We start from the raw sequence: 22,197 nt of genomic DNA, 5'->3' as shown, positions 1-22,197 counted from the left end.
ATCCCACCACTTCCTCTGGTTTACAAAGGAATTGACAGGATAAGAGATGTCTAGAGCATTGCTAGTACTCAACCAATGGAGGAATTTGCCCAGCATCTATTAGACAAAACTACTGATTTTTTTTGCTATTATTTATAAGAAGAATGTAGTAAAAGTGTAAAAGGTAAAAGTCTTTTATTTCCAAATAAAGGGACAATAACCAGTGTAGCATTCCGCCACCTGCCGTTGTAAAATGAATTGGAGTACAACTTGGGTTTCCACTGATAAATAATTTTTCTGATGCTCCAGCATTAAAGAATGCTCGAGTATTAATTACAGTAGTGCATTGCCTAGAAGTAGTATTACTCTGGGAGTATCTATGTATGAAGAGGGAAGAAGCCGAGGTGGCGCAGTGGGTAGAGTGCAGTACTGCAGGCCACTTCAGCTGACTGCTATCTGCAGTTCAGTGGTTCAAATCTCACCGGCTCAGGGTTGACTCAGCCTTCCATCCTTCCGAGGTGGGTAAAATGAGGACCCAGATTGTGGGGGCGATATGCTGACTCTGTAAACTGCTTAGAGAGGGCTGAAAGATCTATGAAGCAGTATATGTCTAACTGCTATTGCTAAGAAGACACCTTGCATCATTGGCCCTCCTTCCTACGATTAATACTGTGGAAAGGCCATTTTATAACATTGGGGACCATTCAAGATTGCAGTAAGAAACTGGTTGGCATCATATATCCAGAGTACATGAATGATGATTTTTAAAAGCAAGAATAAACTGCAGAACATGATAGGCACTAGGAATAGTTATTTCAGGAGACTTGGCTCCACTCAGTTACCTATCATCAGAAGCCTCTTGTAACAGAGCTACAGAAAACTTTAGTAAACGTTTTAAGACCCCACTGCTAGGGAAAGAGAGCCATGCTGGTCTATAATGATAGATGCAGTATAAGATGTCATTGTTAGATCAGATATATAACTCTGTGGTCAATTAGGGACCATAATCTTCTTCCAAACTCAATGCATAAGAATCCTGACAGGAAATCCATAAGACCTGACTCCTTGACACCAAGTCCTTGGTTGTTAGGTTGGAGAAAGCTTTGCAGCAGTAAATCAGCTGGAGGATTGATGTCCTTTTTATTGGCACAAGCCTATTCTTACATGCTTTGACAAAGTGACATCTTTGTAGATTGTTTGAGAAATTCCAGCAACCAATCTATGCCCTATAATATGAGATTCGGGTTGTGGCATTGTACACGCTAGACAGAGGGGAACAACTGGAAATGGAATTCTATTATAAATATTCTGAAATTGTTGGCTGATGTCAAATGGTTTTATTTATTAAGGATTTAACTTTAGCCTGTTCAACCTTATCTTGAAAATACTTAAAAGTATATGCATTGAAGCAAGGGTTGCAAGAGAAAGGAACCCAACTAATCAATTGCTCTTCATTACTTGTGCAAGTTTCATTATTGTCTCCCTAGATCAGGGGTGTCCAAACTTGGGAACTTTAAAACTTATGGACTTCAACTTCCCAAGTTTGGACACCCTTGCCCTCGATCATACTCAAGATTCAACAAATATTTCAAGAACATAGTCTCTGTTTAAGTGCATGGCACATTTCTCTCAGGCAGCAAACAAAAAAGTACAGGTAGTCCTTGACTTATGTCCACAGTTGAGCCCAAAATTTATGTTGCTGAGTGAGACATTTGTTAAGTGAGTTTTGCCCCATTTTACGAACTTTCTTGTCACAGTTAAGTGAATCACTGCAATTGTTAAGTTAGGAACACGGTTGTTAAGTGGCTTTGGCTTCCACATTGACTTGCTTCTCTAAAGGTTGTAAAATATGAACACATGATCCCGGGACACTGCAACTGTCATAAATATGAACCAGTTGCCACCACCACCCCAAAAAAAATTTCAATCATATGACCATGGGGATGTTGCATTAGTCGAAAGTATGTAAAACGGTCATGAGTCATTTTTCCAGTGTCATCCTAACTCTGAATGGTCACTAAATGAACTGTTGTAAGTTGAGGACTACCTATATTGCGTACCTTAGGATAATGCTCTGAGCTTTCTTATAAAAATACTAGCTGATAACCCAGCATTGCCCGGGTATTTATTTATACTAATCCTGTATTAGACAGGAAAAGGAATGAATTATATCTATAGTGTCAAGTCAAAGTAATTCACTATAAATATAATTGATTCCTTTTCTTTTCAGCGGCTCAGGCATTCTAGAGTTATGCTGGAACACACACACACACATACACAAGCACACATGTACTTGAATCCAAAACGCACACTATCATTGTCAAAAGTACTGTGATTTGACACTATGGATATAATTCATTCCTTTCCTTTTCAGCGGCCCAGGCATTCCAGAGTTATGCTGGAAGACACACACACACACACTGAGGGGTGTTAGGGGTGTCTTACCCCCACAGTATTTGTTTCCAGAGAGTAAGTCATCTGTGTACCAAGTTTGGTTGAAGTTGCTCGAGGCATTCCAGAGTGTGTGGGGGGGGGCATTTCCATGTGCTATAAAATGCCATATTTTTAAGTCTCCTCTCCTCCCCATTGACAAATTCTCTTCTCACCCAGTGCTAAACATTGCAAAACACCCATGTTTGAAATTCTGTGCTGTATACTAACCTCTAGCTACCAGCTGCTAGAGTCCATCTAAGGGACAGGAGTACATTTTTATGCGCACATTATCAGGCCTGACCCAGCTTGGATATTCAGGAAAGAAAAAGACCCTTGACTCCATTTGTAGTGAAAAATCTATTTTTATTGAAGCCCAGTGGTTACAGTGTAGCAAAGCCAGATCCAAGGATTTCCTGCGCAACCTCGGTAATTTTCCCCTTTGGTCATCTTTGTGATGTCCAATAAGGTTCCAATTAGATGTTTTGGTAACAGTTCCACATTTTGGTGCTTCTTTGGATGTGCGTTTCTCATTCCATTCCCAGGCTTGTGATCTTGGATCTTTCAACCGTTGTCTCTGGATGGTGCCTCTGGTTCCTGTCATTCCCCCCTTCCTATCTTCCCATTCCCACTCCATACATTTTATGGTAGGCTACCATCAAAGTGAAGCAAAGCAGGGCTGAAGCAGCGGTTTGATAGCAGATCTAACACACATACTGGGGGGAAAACCATAGTTGGCTGGGGAATTCTGGGAGTTGAAGTCCACACATCTTTAAAGTTGCCAAGGTTGAGAAACACTGTAAAGAATCCATCTGTTGAAGTGAGCTTTGGATTGTGAATGTGGATATGCCAATGGATATTTTTAGTCTCCAAAACATTATAAGACTGTTGGTTGGCTTCCTGTCAAATTAACTCCCAGAAAGATTGAATATGCCCTGATGGAGGCAATCATTAACTAAAAATGAAATCTAATGACAGAGTGGATTAGACCTTGTTTGCTAACTGACCTCCACAAGTCAGGCATTTTTACAGAGGTTGTCATTGTCCCATTTGTCCAAGTAAAATCCTTCCTTGATTTAAAGTAACAAGAGGTTCAGTGCAAACTGTACTAATGCCAGAATTTCATTTCAAACTGTTTTTTGAACTTTTGGTTTGCTTTGCCTTATTTTCTTATTTACTAAAGATAAAGGGGAAAAAATCCCATGGATATAAGCTGTAGAATACATTATTCCTGAGTGCTGTAATACTTTGGGCAGCATGCATGAATAATTTCTTATTGTTTGCATTCTGCCTTATGGATGTAATGAGACGGCCTGCTGTTTTTTTGCTAAAGTTTCTATTAGTGCAGAACAAATATATTAATATGTTCCTGCTAACTCTGAAGTATTTAATATGGGGGAGAAATCCTAGAAATTACAGTTCTGTGTGCTTTACTTCTCAACAAAATGCACTGATTAAATTATGACTCGCTTTTGATTAAACATGCCTAGGATCGAGCTGTACAATTATGAAGACTTTTTAAGGCTTTAAAATGTAGGACATGGATTCCAACAAATTGATTTATTTATTTCATCCTTCTCCCAGTTGTTCATTATACTGTAGATATTACAGGCATACGTTGGACACTCTTTCAGAATGCCTACAAAAGTTGCCAGGTAATTATCATTTTTAATAGTACAAAAGAAGAAAATAATTAAATACATAGGAACGGGTCACAAAGATTTTATTTAATAATTTAATTGAAATTATTATTAAATTAAATCTAACATAGTTCTTGGCCTTCTTGCTGTGGGGTAACTGTTGTAGGACGGTTTGTGTGTGTGTGTGTGTGTGTGTGTGTGTGTCAAAAAGGCAAATATGTCCATAATGGAATCACTACCTTTCTCATATGTCATCTAAGCTTCTCAGTACTGTTCTTTCTTGCTGGTTTCATATCACCCCAGTAGTAGATGAGAGCTTGAATGTTCTCAAGCTTTCTTGGGTCAATGTCTGGTTCATCACTGTAGTTTTTAAAGAAAAGACTGGACAGCCACCTGTCTGAAATGATATACGACAGTGATAGTGAAACTTTTTGGCACTGAGTGCCAAAAAGGGAGCACTTTGCACGCACATGAATGCTCGTCTGGACTGCAACCAGAAAGAGGAGCTCTTCAGGGGGCACACGCGTGCCAGAAAATGAACTTATGGTTTCCGGCACATGCATGCGCACCGCCCAGCAAGTCTTCCGGTTACTGCCACGCATGCACACATGCCAATCACCTGGCTGGCACACATTCTCACTCCGGAAAATGGAAGACCAGGTCTTCCGGTTTCTGGCACTGATGCACACACAAAGGCCAGCTGGTTGTCGCATGTGCGCCATGAATCCAGAAGAGGAACGAGCGACGCCTCAAGTGCCAGGTAGCGTGGCTCCACTTGCCACTTCAGGCAGGCATGCCATAGGTTCGCCATCATGGATGTAAGGTCTCCTGCTTGAGCTAGGGGTTGGACTAGAAGACCCCCTTCCAGCTCTATTCTGATTGATTGGTCTCTAAAAGTCAAAAATAATTTGATGGCTCATAATCAGTCAATCTGCTATCTTGCTGAAGAGAGTTTTCATCAGACCTCAGATCTACTGCATGGATACAGCTCTCTTAAGTTGGAATGCTCTTGGCTTCCTTGCCTGGTGTTGTGTAGAGTATAGTCTTTATTGTCATTGTACAAAATAAATACAATGAAATTGGTTGTTATTTCACATTATTTATCTTCCTGTCAATTACATACTAATGTGTTTTACCTCACCTTATCCAAAAGTTTTACAGACATTGAAATAAGAATGCAATTTCTCACTTAGCAGAATCTCTTTTTGTCATTAAACAAGTTTCAGAGTCTATCGTTCCAGCCCAAAAGTAGGGCTTGAGCATTCTAAAGGGTTATATACACACTCTCGGCACAATCTCAGCTGAACAATTATTTTGATTTACATCTTTAGAGCTCAGATTCTGAGCCATGATGATCACCTAAATTTGGGCCTCATTTCTTTCAGGATCTAAGGGCTGATACCCCACTTGGTGATCTGTGGCATCATGATTTTTGGGGGAATAAACTCAGTAGCAATACAAGCCACAAATCTTACCGACCGCTTACTGTATTGACTTTCAGGTGAGATATTTTAAGCTACTTTAAGATTGCTTTCTTTTTTTGTGGGGTTGGGGTCATTAATGGGGATAAAATTCATTGAGGTGCTGTCTATTTAGTGAAATAAAGTGTCATTTAGTATTGTAAATATAGATTGATTTTCCCATCTGGATGCATAATCTGTTGGTGGATTATATTATGTGACCATTATTTTGGGTTCCTCAACCATGAACATCTTTGTATAGAATAACTTCTCTTGTTACAGACAGTTGAAAACATCTCATAAGTAAAATGTGGGCCTCACTTCTTGATCACTAAGAACCCTGAACATATGCTGTGTTTGCTTCCATAAACCATATTAACAACATTTTAACACAACATGCAATTTCATTGGTGCTTGCCATGTTCTCTTGGCTGGAAGGTTGCCATTGTGTTATGGTTCTCATTGGAATATATGGTCCACTATTGTACACTTGCTGTCACATCCACATTCTCAGAACCTCTTGAGGAAGAAGTGTGTAATCTCCAGCCTTCCTTCGCAAGCCCATTGACCGGTGTTAGTGGGATAAATCCAGAGGTGGGTTCTTACCAGTACAGTACGGTTCGGCCGAATAGGTAGTAACTCCGGTGGACATGTGACCGTACCGGTTCTATCCTTGGCAGTGCCATCTTGATTTTCTGTTCTGCACATGCGCATAACAATCCTCGTTGGAAAAAAATGTTAATTTTTATCCCTTTTTTAATGTTATGCGCATGCGCAGACTGTTTTAAGTGCAAATATGCACACGCGGTAGCGAAGCGAGTGTTCGCACACAAACATTTTTGGGTGCTGAACCATTCATAATGGAGGCAGGAACCCACCCCTGGATAAATTCCAATGTAAGCATATAACAAGGAAAGACTAACTATTTATTTATTTATAAACAAACAAATAAAATGTCATTTCCACTCAATGTGCCATATTGCTATATATTGGATGGGTGCAAGGTTTCCACCCCTACTCGGAGTTGCCAAGGATTAAACTTGGGAGCTTTGGCCTGCAGGACACGTGGTGTACCATTTATACATTCATCTGGCTTCAAAATCATTCTTCTTGATTGCTACTATTTTAATGTTGCCCTGGTACTAACAGAGGTTTGGAAACTGTCCTGGAACTCAGGTTGAATCACTGGTTGGGGAAGACCAAAAGAAAAGAAGAAGACACTTGAAAAAGAAGAAAGGACCCAAAACTCTTTTTAAAAGGATCTTTTATTTCTAGGTTGAGAAGGACCTATTTCCTATTGTTGATGCTTCAGAAACAGGAGTGCTAGTTGCTAGGCCAAATGTCTGCCTTTTGCATCCCTGTTTGTCACTTCCCTTCAATGTCTCCTCTATACTACGTTACACTGGCACTGCCATCTCTCTGCATACATCTAAAGCACTCTTTTGGATTATTTTAACATATTCTAATTTCATTTGTTCCTGTATTTAACTTCACTATTTTCTTTTTGTCTTCCCTTGTATAGGATTAATTACCTTTTAGCTGGAGGCTTCCACCCATTGGGCTTTCATATCATCAATATAATACTCCATTGTATTATTTCTGTCTTAATTGTTGATGTCTTCTCAATATTATTGGGTGGGCTGCACTACACCAATAAAGGAAGAAGGCTCAACTTTGTCCCCAAATCCTCCTTCCTAGCGGCTTTGCTGTTTGCTGTACATCCTGTGCACACCGAATGTGTAAGTACCTAATGACTCAGGTGTTAAGAAGTGCTCAGAAATGTTAGGGTTCCATCATCTAATCTTTTGCATTCTTGCAAGTTACCTGTCTGTTATGCACTCCTCTTTTGTGTATTTGTGTACAACATACCTGATTTTATGTTGCAACTTCTCTTCGCTTGTGTGTCCTTTGCATTGACATCTCTGGTATATTACTAATCCCTCAGAGAGATTTGGGGTTTCAAAAGATGGCAATAATTTATATAATTATTTATTTTTAAAGTGTATCTTGATTGGCATAAAGACTGCATGGTGTATCCATAATTGGGGAGATCAATGAGAGCACTTTGCTAGGAGAAAGTTCTGCAGGACTTTGCCAGCCAAAACAGGGTGCAGAGGGGATGTGTGAGCCCCCCACATAGACTTCATTTTCGGCCAGGACAGCTTTCTGTAACACTTTACTGGCCAAAACGGGGCATGGGGGACCATGCAAGGCCCTCCAGCACCAGTTTGGGCTGCCAGAGGCACCACAGGCTAGTCCTTTACTATTTCCATCCCATCTCCTTCCTCCCCCCAGCTGGCTCGCGAAGGAAGACTGCAATGCTGATCTGGCCCTCAAAGAAATCCAGTTTGACACCCCTGTTCTAGCCCTTTTATTCCGTGAATCTCAGTTTGGTTTTCAAAAACTACAGGTAGTCCGTGGCTTCTGACCAAAATTTATGTTGCTAAGTGAGACATTTGTTAAGTGAGTTTTGTCCCATTTTATGACCTTTCCTGCCACAGTTGTTAAGTGAATCACTGCAGTTGATAAGTTAGTAACCCAGTTGTTAAGTGAATCTTGTCTCCCCATTGAATTTGCCTTGGGAAACAGCAATGTTCGTAACTGTGAAAAACATAAGTCACTTTTTTAAGTGCCATTGTAACAGAGGTGGGTTCCTACCAGTTCGCACCTATTCGGTAGGTCCGGTTCGCCAAATCTACCGAACCGGTTAGAAGAGGTTCCACCAGTGGACCCGGAAAGCAGGCCACACCTACAGAAGAGGTTCCAAAAATTTTTGAAACCCATCACTGGCAAGGATCTTGTAACTTGACAGCTTTAAGATTTGCATGCTTCAATGCCAGAGTTTCTGAATAGCTACTTGGACCGACCTAAGTACTAATTCATAATTTCATATCCGGTCACATGGGCGGCAAGCCACTCCCACAAAATAGGCCACACCCACAGAGTACGTTCCAACAATTTTGAAACCCACCACTGCATTGTAACGATGACCAAATGAACTGTTATAAGTCAATGAGTACCTGTATTACAATGTGTAATCACTCTTGAGAAACTATTATAAAAAAGTTATGCTTATTGTTTTTATTATGTACGCACAAACATACACATTCACACACATTTGAAAATAATAGATAGGTTTCTTGCAGGCATTTGCTAAGGGTAATCAAATGAAAAAAATATTTAATGTTGAAATTGTGAGGCTTCTCTAATATTGGGTTAGTTGTTACCCATCTTTCATTAATAACAAACAGATGAAATGGGCGCTTTCCATAAAAATGTTATACATCTCACACTTCAGTGCATATTTGTGAGGAAGAGGCATAGATCTCTTATATGAAATTTAACATGGAGCCCCAAAGTGTTTCATAGTTGCAGGAGTCCTTGGATTTTGCAAATAGTTGTATCTTCCCTCTATTTCTTATGAGAATAGTTGAATCTTCCCTCTATTTCTTATGAGAATAGTTGAATCGTACTTAGAGTCACAGTTGTTGTCTTTGTAACTTTAAATAGTCACTAAATGAACTCTCATAAGTTGAGGACTACTTGTAATTTAATTGACTGTTGCTGAATAAACTGGCTCATTCACTAACTCTGAACTCTTTTTCCTTTTCTTTTTAAGATTGCAGGGATTGTTGGCAGAGCTGACCTCTTGTGTGCTGTATTCTTTCTGTTATCTTTTCTTGGCTACTGCAAGGCCTTTAAAGAGAGTAAGTACTTTCCTCCTGAATATTTTTCAGTAGGCTATGCCATTTGATGATAAACATGAACATAATGCCTGAGTTTGAAGATGAGAGAATGGTTTCTTTTCAGAAATCAGCATGTCCAACATGTCGCTTTGTCTATCTCACCTCCATTCCCAACTCGCGTGCATTAATAGCAATTTAATTAGCAACCCAATGACTGATTGGAAGAATCATTTGAGCAAAAAGGAATCATTAAAAAAAATTGCACTATTGTGCATAGAAACTACAGGTGATTTTTCTTCTGCAATTAAAACATTTCCTTTGGAGAAAGCATCTGTTTTGTTTTGTTTTGTTTTCACCTTTGAGTCAATTTAACTTCTTCTAATTATCACAGTGCCATTTTTTGAGCAAGCTCATGGAAATATTTTATCATTTCTTTCTTCTGGATGTTGATTGTTTTTAATTTCCAGTCTAGCATACAGTCCTGGAATGTCAACAGATGTTAACCAGGTCGAAACCTGCTTAGTTTAGACAAAACCAACCACTTCTCCATGCTGATATTGTTTTAAAGAAGCAAATTAATTCTAGGAATACTGTGTGGACATGCCTTTAGACCGGGGGCGGGGGGAGGGCACTCAAATTTTAACAACTTTAAGACTTGTGGACTTAATTCCCCATGCTGGCTGGGGAATTCTGGGAGTTGAAGTCCACAAGTCTTAAAATTGCCAAGCCTACTTTGGACTTCCATATATATTATCAGCAGCATGCATGACATTGTGTACAAACATTTGGTTAAGATGTCTTAGGCCGCTTCTGTGTTTTCTGACTCATCTCCTTGCTTAGAAAATAAATATTGCGTACAGACTTGGTGCTGGGAGAGACTGGAATCCCTAGGGCAGGGATGTCAAACTCAAGACCCGGGGTGCTTAGAAATGGCCTGTGGGGCCACCCTAGAAACTGCAAAGGATTGGTCCGCGGTGCCTCTACCAGCTAAAATGGAGCTCGGGAGGGCCACACACAACCCTCTCAGGCTCCATTTTCAGCTGCGGCAGCCTCCTGCCACCCTCCGCCAGTGAAAATGAAGCTCAAGGGGGCTGCACACGTCCCCCCCCCCCAAAGCTCTGTTTTCACTGGCAGAGGGCAGCGGGATGCCGTTGCAGCTTAAAACAGAGCCCGGGAGCCCATTTTCCCTGGCAGATCGCTCGTGCCACCACAGAAGCCCCTGAAACAAGTGACCTCAACCTGGCCACGCCCACCCTGGCCATGCCCACTCAGGGCCCTGAGGTCAAACACAACCCTGATGCGGTCCTCAATGAAATAGAGTTTGACACCCATGCGCTAGGGTGTTTTATTATTTGGAAGGAGGTGGGCCTCCCAGTCTCTTCTTTCCAGTTTTTCACATGGCAATTAGACTTCAGCTGTAGTTAGTGTCAATGCTGAAGCTGGACCAAACCAGCCTTTGATGTCTTCCTCAGCTTCTGCCCACTCCCTCTTTCCCTCACCTGTGCAAAAGCTCAAACAAAAGACAAAGCCAGCAGCGTTTTAACACTGATGCTAGCAGAGGAAGCTGTGACTGTGATAGCTCCCTCTAGCAATCAGAAATAATGCTGCCCTCCCCCCCCCCCGCTTTTCAAACAGAGGGAAGAAGATACTTGCTTCAGTTTTGTGGTTCCAAAGTGGGCGGGGGGGGGGGGAGAATGCAGCATTATTTTCATCAGGAGGAGCTCGGCTACCCAAACAAACTTCCAATCAATAGTGCTTGCTAATGATGAAGAAAATAGCTGCGGGGTTTTCTTTCATTCTTCTTCATTGTTGTTATCACATGGCCCAAATGGTAACGTCTTCAAAAAAACATATTATTATAAAATGGCACTAAAATGGAATGAAAAATTGAAGGGATACATGAATGATCCCATTTTTATAACATGATCCTTAACACACTGGTAAAGATCAGAGTGGTCCTTGTGTGTTCGCTCTCTTTCTGGTTACCCTATCGTCAAGCCAGGAAGATTTTAAAAAATGATTTAATATAGATTTTTTTTTAAAAATTACTCTTTTTTTAAAAAAACAACAACAACAAATACAGTACAGGTAGTTCTCAACTTACAATCACAATTAAGACTTGTTAAAACAAGATGGTGGTTCAATGAGTTGCATCCAATTGTATGACCCTTTTGTCCTGATTCGAATCAATGTAATCGTTAAGTGAATCAGCAGGTCATTAAGCATATTCGGCTTCTCCCATTGACTTTGCTTGCAGAAGCCAGCCAGGAAGGTTGCAAATGGGGACATTGCAGTGGTCATAAGTACATGCCAGTTGCCAAGCAACTGAATTTCGATCCTGTGACGGGAAATGCTGCAGCATTTGTAAGTTCCTTTTTTCATTGTAGTTGTAGCTTTGAATGGTTCTCTTTGTGGATGGTTGTAAATTGAGGACTACCTGTTTTGAACTCTATTTATACTGCAAGTTACAGACGTTCAACATAGTAAGAGGCTTCAGGTATGGATGTTCAGCTGAGCTTGCAATCTAAATACAGGTAGTCCTCATCTTACAACAGTTCATTTAGCGACTGTTTCAAAGTTACAACAGCACTGAAAAAAGTGACTTATGAATGTTTTTCACTTATAATATCCCATCGTCACATGATCAAAATCCAGACGTTTGGCAATTGATTCATATTTATGATGGTTTCAGTGTCCAAGGGTCATGTGATCACCTTTTGTGACCTTCCTACAAGCAAATGGGGAAACCAGATTCATTTAATAACAGCTGCGGTGATTCAACACAATACAATACAATAGCAGATTTGGAAGGGACCTTGGAGGTCTTCTAGTCCAACCCCCTGCCTAGGCAGGAAACCCTATACCGTTTCAGACAAATGGCTATCCAACATCTTCTTAAAGACGTCCAGTGTTGGGGCATTCACAACATCTGGAGGCAAATTGTTCCATTGATTAATTGTTCCAATTGTCAGGAAATCCAAAATCTCTTTGACAGTTACTATTATTGAGCAAGCTACCACCTATAATGTACCTGTGCATTTTGTTTTTCTTGCCTAAATTCGTTTAACAACTGTGGCACAAAAGGTCGCAAAATGGGGCAAAATTCACTTAACAAATGCTTCATTTAGCCACACAAATGCTGGGCTCAATTATGGTCATATGCTGAGGATTACCTGTAGGCCTTTATCTCAGGACAACTTTCATTGAAACATAAACAGAATGTATAAATTTCACAATCTTATAGTTTGAATAATAATCCAATTATATAAGCTAGATTCGCTTCTATAAAATGACAGAAGCACTTGTGGGCATTGTATCTTTTGGAACAGGAATCAAAATGCTTGCAGCAAATCTTTGGCATACATTAAGCTTGTGACCATCTGCTGAGGGTGGCAGAATGCCTTCCCACAATATGGTGTACCAGTTTAAACTAGGTTCAGGTGCCAACCACAAATGAGTTCCATTCTCTGACAGGAGATCATGGTGGGAGAAACAGCATAGTTGTAGAATGTGTGCTTCATTAAACTGATTAACACACTTGGCATGTACTGTATCTTTGGAGTCATAATTGGCACTTTTTTTTTTGTTGCTTTACTTTTTCGAAGATTGAGATGCAAAAGCTACGTTTGTTGTTTTGAGCGCTGCAACATATATCTTGTTTTTTATAGAATACCCTGGCAATGAAAAAAAAATTACAGGTTATTGGATCAATTGACTGATAGCGATTGATTTTAAAAAAGCAAAGTGTCTTCAGTCTTAGCCATAAGGGCATTCAGCTTCTTCAAACTGTGTGATAGCGTGGAGCAAGCAAGCTGGTCCTGGGAGCAAAGATCTGAAAAAAGAAATGCTTGCATTTCATATGAATTACTCTCCAATAGTATATCTATTTTTCATGAGCTAAATCTACATCTATTGAGGTCTAATATATTGGTTTAGAATCAGTGTATTGTCTCTATCTTCCTTCCTTATTGATTAAGATGGTGGTAAGTGAAGATAGTTCAGGTGGATTTGCTTAGGAAGGCAGTTCAGAAGTTAGAAATCCATTCAGCAGAAATAGCCAAGTCAGGGACAGTGGCTGACTATTTAAAAGAAATTTTAAATTTTAGAACGAGCCAACACGATGTCTGCTTAGGTCCAGAATATTAAGCACATGACAAGAGAACCAATATTGTTATTTTTTTATTTTTCTAGTGCTTTTAAATAAATAATAGAAAGATAAAAATAAAGCAAAAGCATAATAAAGATGCATATACACTCTCAAAGAAAAAACACAATTGAAAGTGCTTTTTAAAACACTTGAAAAATACAAAAACCATCATTTTAACAGTAAATAATTACAACTATATATGTTATATTTTGCAGTCACAAATTGCAAAATGTATGTTGCACGTTGTCATCATCTGACGTATTGTGACTCCCCCCCCCCTTTGCTAAACGAGTTGGGCATGGCCAGTGCGTGACGCAGTTTGACACCCCTGGTATATATTCTCTCTTTTGTCTTTTCTTTTAAAATTGATAGATAAAGAAGGATCCCAGGTCTCCATCAGTTGGGTTTTACTGAGTGTTTTCCTTGGCACTATGGCGATGCTGTGCAAAGAACAAGGAGTTACAATACTGGTAATTTTAAGATTTTTTGGCAACTCAGTTCAGCGGTAACTAGAGTGTTGTACACAAAGACACATTTCTTGTATTTCCACTGTCAGAAAAATAAATTCTATATATTGTCTATATATCAAAGAAATGGTCAAGGAGACTATGATCAACAAATCTTATTTCTCTCATCCACATTACTCAGGATTTCTTACCATTTCAGCAACTTTCTTTTGCTCTGAAATTTTTTTAAAGGTGCATTGCTGCTTCCCCTTATTTATTATTATCCTTGCTGTCATGAGTGACCAGACACTGCACTAAGCCATAATTTGATTTAATCATGGTCTGGCTATATTGACAAAGATTTGGGTTTTCTGGAAAATTGTGGACATTTTCAAGTGCAAATTAATTTGATTCAAAAAAGTCCATTCGTCTCATGATCTGTACCTTGCAGAAAGAAATATTTGGGTTGCATGATTTGAAGTGAAAAAAAAAATAGTTTAAGCCTATTTTATGAGATTTGAACAGTGTATGTCAAAAAAAGGTAAAAGCTTTGATACGTGGAGAAAAAAATGTTTTTTCCTAGGATGATGAACATTAAATTGTAAAACATCATGTAACCTAGAAAGTACCAAACTTGCATTGGTAGGAAATATATCTCTGCACCTATATCTCTGTTATCCATATTAGTATGCTGTAGTATAAACAATGATTTATAAATCACAAATGACTGGATTTGTCTATATCAGTTTTATATGTGTATGTGTGTGCGTGTGTGCATATTAGTCTTCCATTATTTAATATTTCTAATAACACCGGGATCAATTTCCAGATTGATCCAAAATTTAAAATCAGCAATTTACTGGTTAATCCAAGGCATTCACATTTTGCTGTAGTTCAGATGATCTATTCAAAGCATTATGGATTTATTGTATATTTTAATCAATTTAAAATAGCAACTCTATGCAGCTAAGATAGAGTTTAAAAAACACACAATATAAAATAACAGTATAATAAACGCACAATGGCAACTGAGCACAACACCAATCCACAGTAAATCAGCATCACCTCATGGGCTCAACTAACCTCCTGACCCCCATTGCTAAATAATTTACTAATGGTGACGCTATAGACTTTTAAGGAGAGTGAAGGCTTTTTATGTGACAGCAGTCAGGCCTTTTAGATTATCTGCAGATTTGTGAAATTGTCCCGTGTTTATCCAAATTTAGATTAAACTAGGATCAAACTCTTTTGCTAACCAATTGAAATAAACCACACTTGTGCAGGTTCTGTATGGAACTGGCTTTTCCTCCAAAGTAAAATTGTAAACAGAAATATGTTTGGGATTTGTTAAATGCCTCAAGACAAATGTATAAGATGATTTTCCTGCAAAATGGGGAATATGCCTATATTATGTAGCACAGCTCAGAGTTTTTAGATCATAAATAGAGTTTAATTGGATTATCAGCTATGTTGCGAGCCCTTAATACTGAAAAAAGAGATTCTTCCTGAATATCAGTTTCAATTTGCTACACAAGTTGCGGGTTTTTATTTACCACTTTCTCTTTATGTTCAACATCTCATAATTAAGACTACAGTTCTCTCCTGTGTCATCTGAAAGTAAGTCCCAGTAAATTCAACAGGACATTGTTGATTATAGATAGATGGATTGGACTTTTTTGGGGGACAATTTTATACTGCTGAGAATAAGGCTACATATTTACCCAATGCTAAACACCAGTAAATAAAATTGATTTTATTTTTGGATAATCTCACGCACAGAGACACACAAGCACACAAATAATTTAAATCATAAACATAATTTCTATTATTTTGGAGAATGTTTATCAAAAATGTTTACCAGAAAAATGGTTAATAAATGTACTCTGAAATATTCATAAATAAGAAATACTGTATATTTCAAAAGTTCCATTCTCTGTCCAGATTTTCTTTTTATCCCTAGTTTTATATTTTCTCATACAGAGAGAGAGTATTTGAGTATTTGAAAATTTATTTATAGGCCGCCCTTTTCCCTGGGGGGACTCAGGGCGGCTTACAACTCATGGGGAGGGGGTTACAAACAATAACACATAAGAGCAATACATAATTAAAAATAGAACACAACATTCATACCATTCGGGTGGGGGAGAGATTCTTTCTCTCTTTCTTATTACTTGGTTCTCTTTGTATTTTTAGGGTTTAAATGCTCTGTTTGATGCTGTCGTGATCAACAGGCTCAATATTTTGGAAGTTGTTTTGAAGATAATTCATAAGGACAAGTCAGTAGAGGTAAGTCCCTTTGTTTTTAGATTGAATAAGGTATTGTGTGAGATACAGGTAGTCCTTGAGTTATGACCATAGTGGACTCTGCCCATTAGGGTCAGAAGTCAGGACAGTGCTTCTCACCCCTTGGTGGCTTGTATGCAAACACACAAATGATTGCCTTGCCAGCAAGAAGCTATGGGGAAGGAAAATGTTGGGCAATCCTGCCTTTCTGTAAGAGATGACCAGGCCGAGCCCAAGAGAGGGGTCAAGCAAGACATTCCATTGACCCTCATCTATCCATTTGCTTCCATCATTAGTAGTTTAGATTTTGGTAGAGAATGTTAGCATGTAATAAATATATCTCCCTCCCTCTCCCTCTCCCTCTCCCTCCCTCTCTCTCCTACCCTTCCTCCCTCCTCCTCCTCTCTCTCAAAAAGCCATCATGTTAAAACTAGAATATTACAAAATGCTGTTCAACTAAGTTACTTAAGTCTGTTGCCTATCCTAATCTTGCTTTTAGCACATGGTTTCCATTTATTTCAGTGGAGTTTACCTCCAAATAAAATGATAGTTGGAATCAGAATGTTAAATTTAGGAATAGAATGCATGCACCAATGCCCAGAATAGATTTCTTTGGATATTTCATTATAGCTGAGAAGTTTCTGCAAGTAATGATATTAAAAGTACCTGTTCAGTCAGGCATGACATATAATGCAAGGAGCATGGTTTTCCATAAACGTGCACGTAGATTGGATATAAAGGTTCACAACTGAAATCCCAAACTTCTAGAAAGTAACAGTAGAGGAAGTCAGCGTAAGAGAGATTTATCTGCAAAAATTACACTGTTGCTCCTGTGGGAATAATCAGATAGGTTTGTTTGTTTGTTTTCATCAAATTTCTACATTGCCATCTCACTTAAGTGACTTGTATTCTCACCAAGAGATTTGACAGCACTGCATATTTTATTTTACCTCACACTTCAATCATATTGCATGATCAATAGGGGGCAAGTTTAATAAACAGTTTTTAAAAAATTAAACATTATATATGGCTGAATGTTTTTAAAAAACAACAAATAAAGTATCATATCAAAGCTTTAATGTGACATCTGTCCACAGCTTTTGAAACCTGACTGTTAACTGTAATATTGGCTTTCTTCCTTGTTTAATTTGTTTTCTCAGTTATCAAACACAGTGAATAGTAGTATCAGATAACTGCCAGATGTCATAAAGGATTGCATGTCATCTAACAAATTCAAAATATTATAAAATGCTATTAATGTCAAATACTAAACACTATTAATATTCTCTGTCAAATAATTTTTAAAAAAAATTAAATACCATTCCAGGCTACTATTGAATTCTGTTACATGACATCTATAAATATTTTTAATATCTAGCAAAAGTGTAAAAATATACTTTTTCAAATTATGAACAGTTAAAGCAATGGCAATACTATATAGAGTTTGTATACATTCACATTGACATATCTGAAATAAGTGTATTGATACATATAGAAGGTAATGTTAAATAATTATTTTAAAAACCTTTAGCAAGCTAACAAATATTTCCACCAAATTTCCTTCCAAATGTCTTCTCTGTTGATTTCAGTGAAAGTAGAAGTTTTTATTTTATTAAGCTTGTGAAAGCATTGAAATTTATAGAATTATTTCTTAAGTTTCCCTATTGTGGTACAGTACTATAAAACAGAATGCTTGTTTTTAATGACATTTTATACTATCCAACAATCATGCCAGTGCATAAATGTACAGATCAATAAAATCAAATGACCCCAACATAAATTCAATCAGCAAGTAACACTGACGTGGATGTTTCTGCAATGAGGAACTGTATTTCAATATCTTTTATAGCAAAATATATCATGATAGATGCTTCCCAAACTTCGTTATTCTTATACAGCTATGGAATTTAGTTTGGGCCATGATCCAAAACATTTATGCCTCTAGCTTTCTGGAAAGCACTTAAACCATGATTTGTCCAAAAACCTTGGGGGTCCCATGGGGAGCATGCAAGATGTTGTTATTATATCTTTGATCCTGACCTGCTCAAGGTTGACTCATCCTTCCGAGGTCAGTAAAATGAGGACTCAGATTGCTGGGGAAAAATATGCTGACATTTGTAAACCACTCAGAGAGAGCTGTGACGCACTGTGAAATCATATATAAGTCTAAGTGCTATCGCTATTCTCCCACAGTCTTGATTGTTTTAATGGCTGTTACAATTGTTTTTAACGAGAGCTAGTTAACTTTTCTCATTCTTACCCAGTCTATGCATACTTACCTGCTCTGTTTCTATTTTTAAGAGTAAAAAGCAGTTAACAACTTAGATTTCTTTTTTTTTTTAATAATTATCATTTCTCTTTTCTTCATAGAGCCTAGTGGTGTTTAGAAAAGGACTTCTTTTCAGAATTACTTTTTTGTTATCTGGAGGAGCCACTGTTCTATATGCCCGCTGGCAAATTATGGGCACAGGGCCCCCAGCATTTACAGAAGTGGATAACCCAGCTTCATTTGCAACCAGTCCGTTTGTAAGGGTAAGTGGGAAAATAGGGGGTTTTGCCAACATTAATGATTGTTCAAAAGATCAGACAGCAGCAATGTGAATGTGCTGTATAAATTGTGTTCCCTGTTCAAGTCCATCTATGCCAATAATAGTTTGGGGAAAAATATGTCTACCAGAGGTAGCTGATCAAAATAGACAATAATGAGGCTGGGTGGATCAGGATCTCATGTGGTTGTATAAGTTCATATCAGGGCCAACAGGGAGGAAGGGTTAGAATCTAAGAAATGAAAACAGAGATGACTTCTCCCACATTGAAACTGTGCCTCTTTTAATAGCATATACACAAGAGGCTTGTATCCAGTTGTGTGATCACTACAACCATCTTGAATTTTAAACTTTCCATGGTGGCCTGTGATTCACACATACATTATACATTATTTCTCAAGGAAGTGAAATCATCTTGACCTGCAAGGTCATTCTGTTCACACCGAGATAACATTATGTTACTTACATTCAGTGGTGGGATTCAAATAATTTAACAACCGGTTCTCTGCCCTAATGACCGGCTGGGTAGGCGTGGCTCAGTGGTCACGTGACTAGGTGGCCGTGGCCAACTCAACATCAATCACGTCTATGGGCACTTCACATTAGCTATTACAATATACTAAGGGTTAACCGGAGAGAGAGTTTCTGTAAGCAGGGCAATGAAGATTAGCCTAGAAACAACACCAGAATGTTTCCTTCCCGCCTTCTTTACAGAATTAACCCTGTAAAGTGGGACAAAAACAAAATGAGATTTCTTCCAACAGCCAGTTCTCTGAACTACTTAGAAAGTTAACGAATAGGTGTGAACTGGCTGAATTACATTTCACCACCAGGTTGAGTCTCTGTGAAGTTTCTTTGGTTTGATTCGGTTTAATTAGCTGGAAAGTTTTCCTTGAAATTCAGATTCATTCGTGAAATGTTGATTCCCTTCCCTGTTTTTGATATTCCCACGAGCTGTTATATATGTACATATATTTTTCCCTTTCATTGACAGGCTGTGAATTATAATTACTACTACTCTCTGAATGCTTGGCTGTTGCTATGCCCCTGGTGGCTGTGTTTTGATTGGTCAATGGGCTGCGTGCCCCTTATTAAATCAGTCAGTGACTGGAGAATAATTGCTCTGGTGCTTCTTTGGCTGTGCCTGATTCTGCTGGCGTGCCAAGCTTTGGGTTCAAAAGATGGCCAGAAAAGAAGGTAAATTTGGGTCAACGTGTTGGTAAGACATTATTGCACGACATTTAGCACCACTCTTCTTGGTGGAATTAGTGGAATCAATATCACTTAGCAAATACAGTGCCAATAAATATTTATAGCAGTACTTTCCTAATTTGGGGCCCATCTCCATTTCTACTGGCCATGGGGAAGAAAACCTGAAGGGGAAAGTGACTGCTTTATCTTCCTCCTGAAGGACATTTTGAGCTCCTTAACTCTGTAGGAGGTAAAAATAATAATTTGTGCTCAGAATAACGTATAATAGATCTGTGATGTTTTTCAGCACTGTTTCTCTGGCAAAAGAAAAAAATAAGAAGCTGAAAAAAGAATTATTTACATTGGTCGTGTTAGTTTTAAATGGAATTTTGCCCCAGGATGATTACTCTTTTGTTGGTAAACAGATCCAGGGAAAATAATGGGAAAACATCTTGTCATTTTTAAACAAATGAAAGGTGCTTGACAGAATTGAATTCTTAAGGTACACTTCTGTGCTGATTAGATAATCAGCAATAATTCTCTCATCTGCAATTGTTTTAATTGACAAAAGGGACTGGGTTCAAATTAGACATTTTCTGTGCACATCTGCTTTGATTGAGATTGCAATTTTTTAAAAACAAGAATTAGTTTTAAAATAATAATTTTACTTGCATCGCAGTTCTTGAACTGTTCACTGCACATTACGTGCATTATTGTATAGTCCCATAACTTGCAAGGAAGGATTGTCCTGATAATGCAATTGAATGAAAGAGAAGTGGGAGAATTTGCTGGGAAGAAATTGAAAACTTTCTTTCTATGAATTTTAAGAGCCAAGGTGGCGCAGTGGTTAAATGCAGCACTGCAGGCTACTGCTAGATCAGCAGGTCAGCGGTTCAAATCTCACCGGCTCAGGGTTGACTCAGCCTTCCATCCTTCCGAGGTGGGTAAAATGAGGACCCAGATTGTTGGGGGCAATATGCTGACTCTCTGTAAACCGCTTAGAGAGGCCTGAAAGGCCTATGAAGCGGTATATAAGTCTACTGCTATTGCTATTGCTATATTTTTGTGAGATTATTTATGGTACACTGTGAGTCCCATTTGAAGCCAGTCACCCTGTCTCTGTGCCAAAACCTCCACTACTCCATCCAACATTTTTTAGGAGAGACCCATTTCTACAGAATGTTTTTCAATAGGCAATTGAAAAGACCAGGAGACTAGAGAATAAATATCTAGTTTATTTATCTTAACACCAGGGATGGGTTGCTGCTGGTGTTACTGCCGGTTCACTTCACTTGAGCGTGTGCCCACTGCACGTTGCTTGTGCATGCGCAGTTGCCTGCTAATTGTTCTGTGCATGTGCAGAACATTATAAAATGAGTAAAAAACCGAACGGGGAACCAGTTTGGGGGCATGGCCAGTCAGCCGGCCCTACCAATTTGGCGACCCAGTCCCAATATCCACTACCGATTCGTCTGAATCGGTGCGAACCGGTAGCAACCCACTTCTGCTTAACACCCATCTATCCCTCCACATACATGCATACTTTCTGTTCTGCAGATTTTTACTCTACACACCTTAGATTTTTTTTTCTTTTCTATATTACCCTTGGATGTTTACATTTTCCTTGATACTGATATTTTTCTCAGCCATCAAAATGTGTTTTGTTCTGGATATGCAGTATGTTCCTGGATAATATCTAGGACTGGTCTTTAATATCCCTGAAACGTTAAAAGGAAATAGCTAGATTTAGGCCATTGATCTGCTGTGTCTACGCATTGATATGGGCGGGGGGGGGGACCAAAACAGAGAGCCACAGTCCATGAAAACAAACAATAATGAAAAAGACCTTGTAATAAACCTGTGAAACTCATAATTAAATAGCAGTCAGCTTTTACAGCTCTTCTACAGAGATAATAATTTCTTCAGAATAAAGAGGATAGTTTCAACAGAATTATTAGATTGAATCATTTGTTTCTAAATGGATGCAATCCTTTAATAATGGAAGTTAAGGACTGTGCTGAGAAGCCTATATGTTCCCCCCCCCATGTTGATTCTTTCTGGGGAATGGAAACTTAGACAAATGGCAACATGCGTTTAGTGCAGTGGTGGGTTCTGGATCCCGTTCCAACCGGTATAGTTGGAATGGGCCCGGCGTTGTCTACATGGACACGTGCAGCGCACACGCACACATGGCCAGAACGCGCACAGATCTTACTGCCTCTGCGAGCCTCTGCGACACTCCATCTGCTCAGCAGAGCATCGTGCAGGCACTGTATGCACCGTGCGCAGAAGCGCCAAAGACTTAAAAGACCGGTGAGGAGCATGGGCCCTCCGGAGCACTGTACCGGAACGGTATCCAGTGCTCCAGACAGGCTCCGGTATGCCCATA

General features: G+C 38.9%; 1 protein-coding gene across 2 annotated transcripts in view; it reads left to right on the top strand.

Moving 5' to 3' along the window:
* TMTC4 (transmembrane O-mannosyltransferase targeting cadherins 4) overlaps positions 1 to 22,197 on the top strand; it is a 50,219-nt gene that overhangs the window by 12,774 nt on the left and 15,248 nt on the right. Inside the window, exons 1-8 of one of the 2 annotated variants that reach the window (XM_032226510.1) lie at positions 4,000 to 4,064; positions 5,435 to 5,550; positions 7,032 to 7,248; positions 9,129 to 9,216; positions 13,715 to 13,812; positions 15,982 to 16,074; positions 18,442 to 18,603; positions 19,612 to 19,814. In XM_032226510.1, coding sequence (XP_032082401.1) covers positions 13,774 to 13,812; positions 15,982 to 16,074; positions 18,442 to 18,603; positions 19,612 to 19,814 — 497 coding nt within the window. In that variant the 5' untranslated portion in view covers positions 4,000 to 4,064; positions 5,435 to 5,550; positions 7,032 to 7,248; positions 9,129 to 9,216; positions 13,715 to 13,773. Of the gene's footprint in view, positions 1 to 3,999; positions 4,065 to 5,434; positions 5,551 to 7,031; positions 7,249 to 9,128; positions 9,217 to 13,714; positions 13,813 to 15,981; positions 16,075 to 18,441; positions 18,604 to 19,611; positions 19,815 to 22,197 lie in introns of those variants that run through there. The other variant, XM_032226509.1, reaches the window with a different exon arrangement.

Source organism: Thamnophis elegans, chromosome 11 (assembly GCF_009769535.1).
Source record: "Thamnophis elegans isolate rThaEle1 chromosome 11, rThaEle1.pri, whole genome shotgun sequence".
Classification (NCBI taxonomy): domain Eukaryota; kingdom Metazoa; phylum Chordata; class Lepidosauria; order Squamata; family Colubridae; genus Thamnophis; species Thamnophis elegans.
The sequence above is the reverse complement of the archived record's forward strand: the minus strand, read 5'-3'. Positions and strand labels throughout refer to the sequence as shown.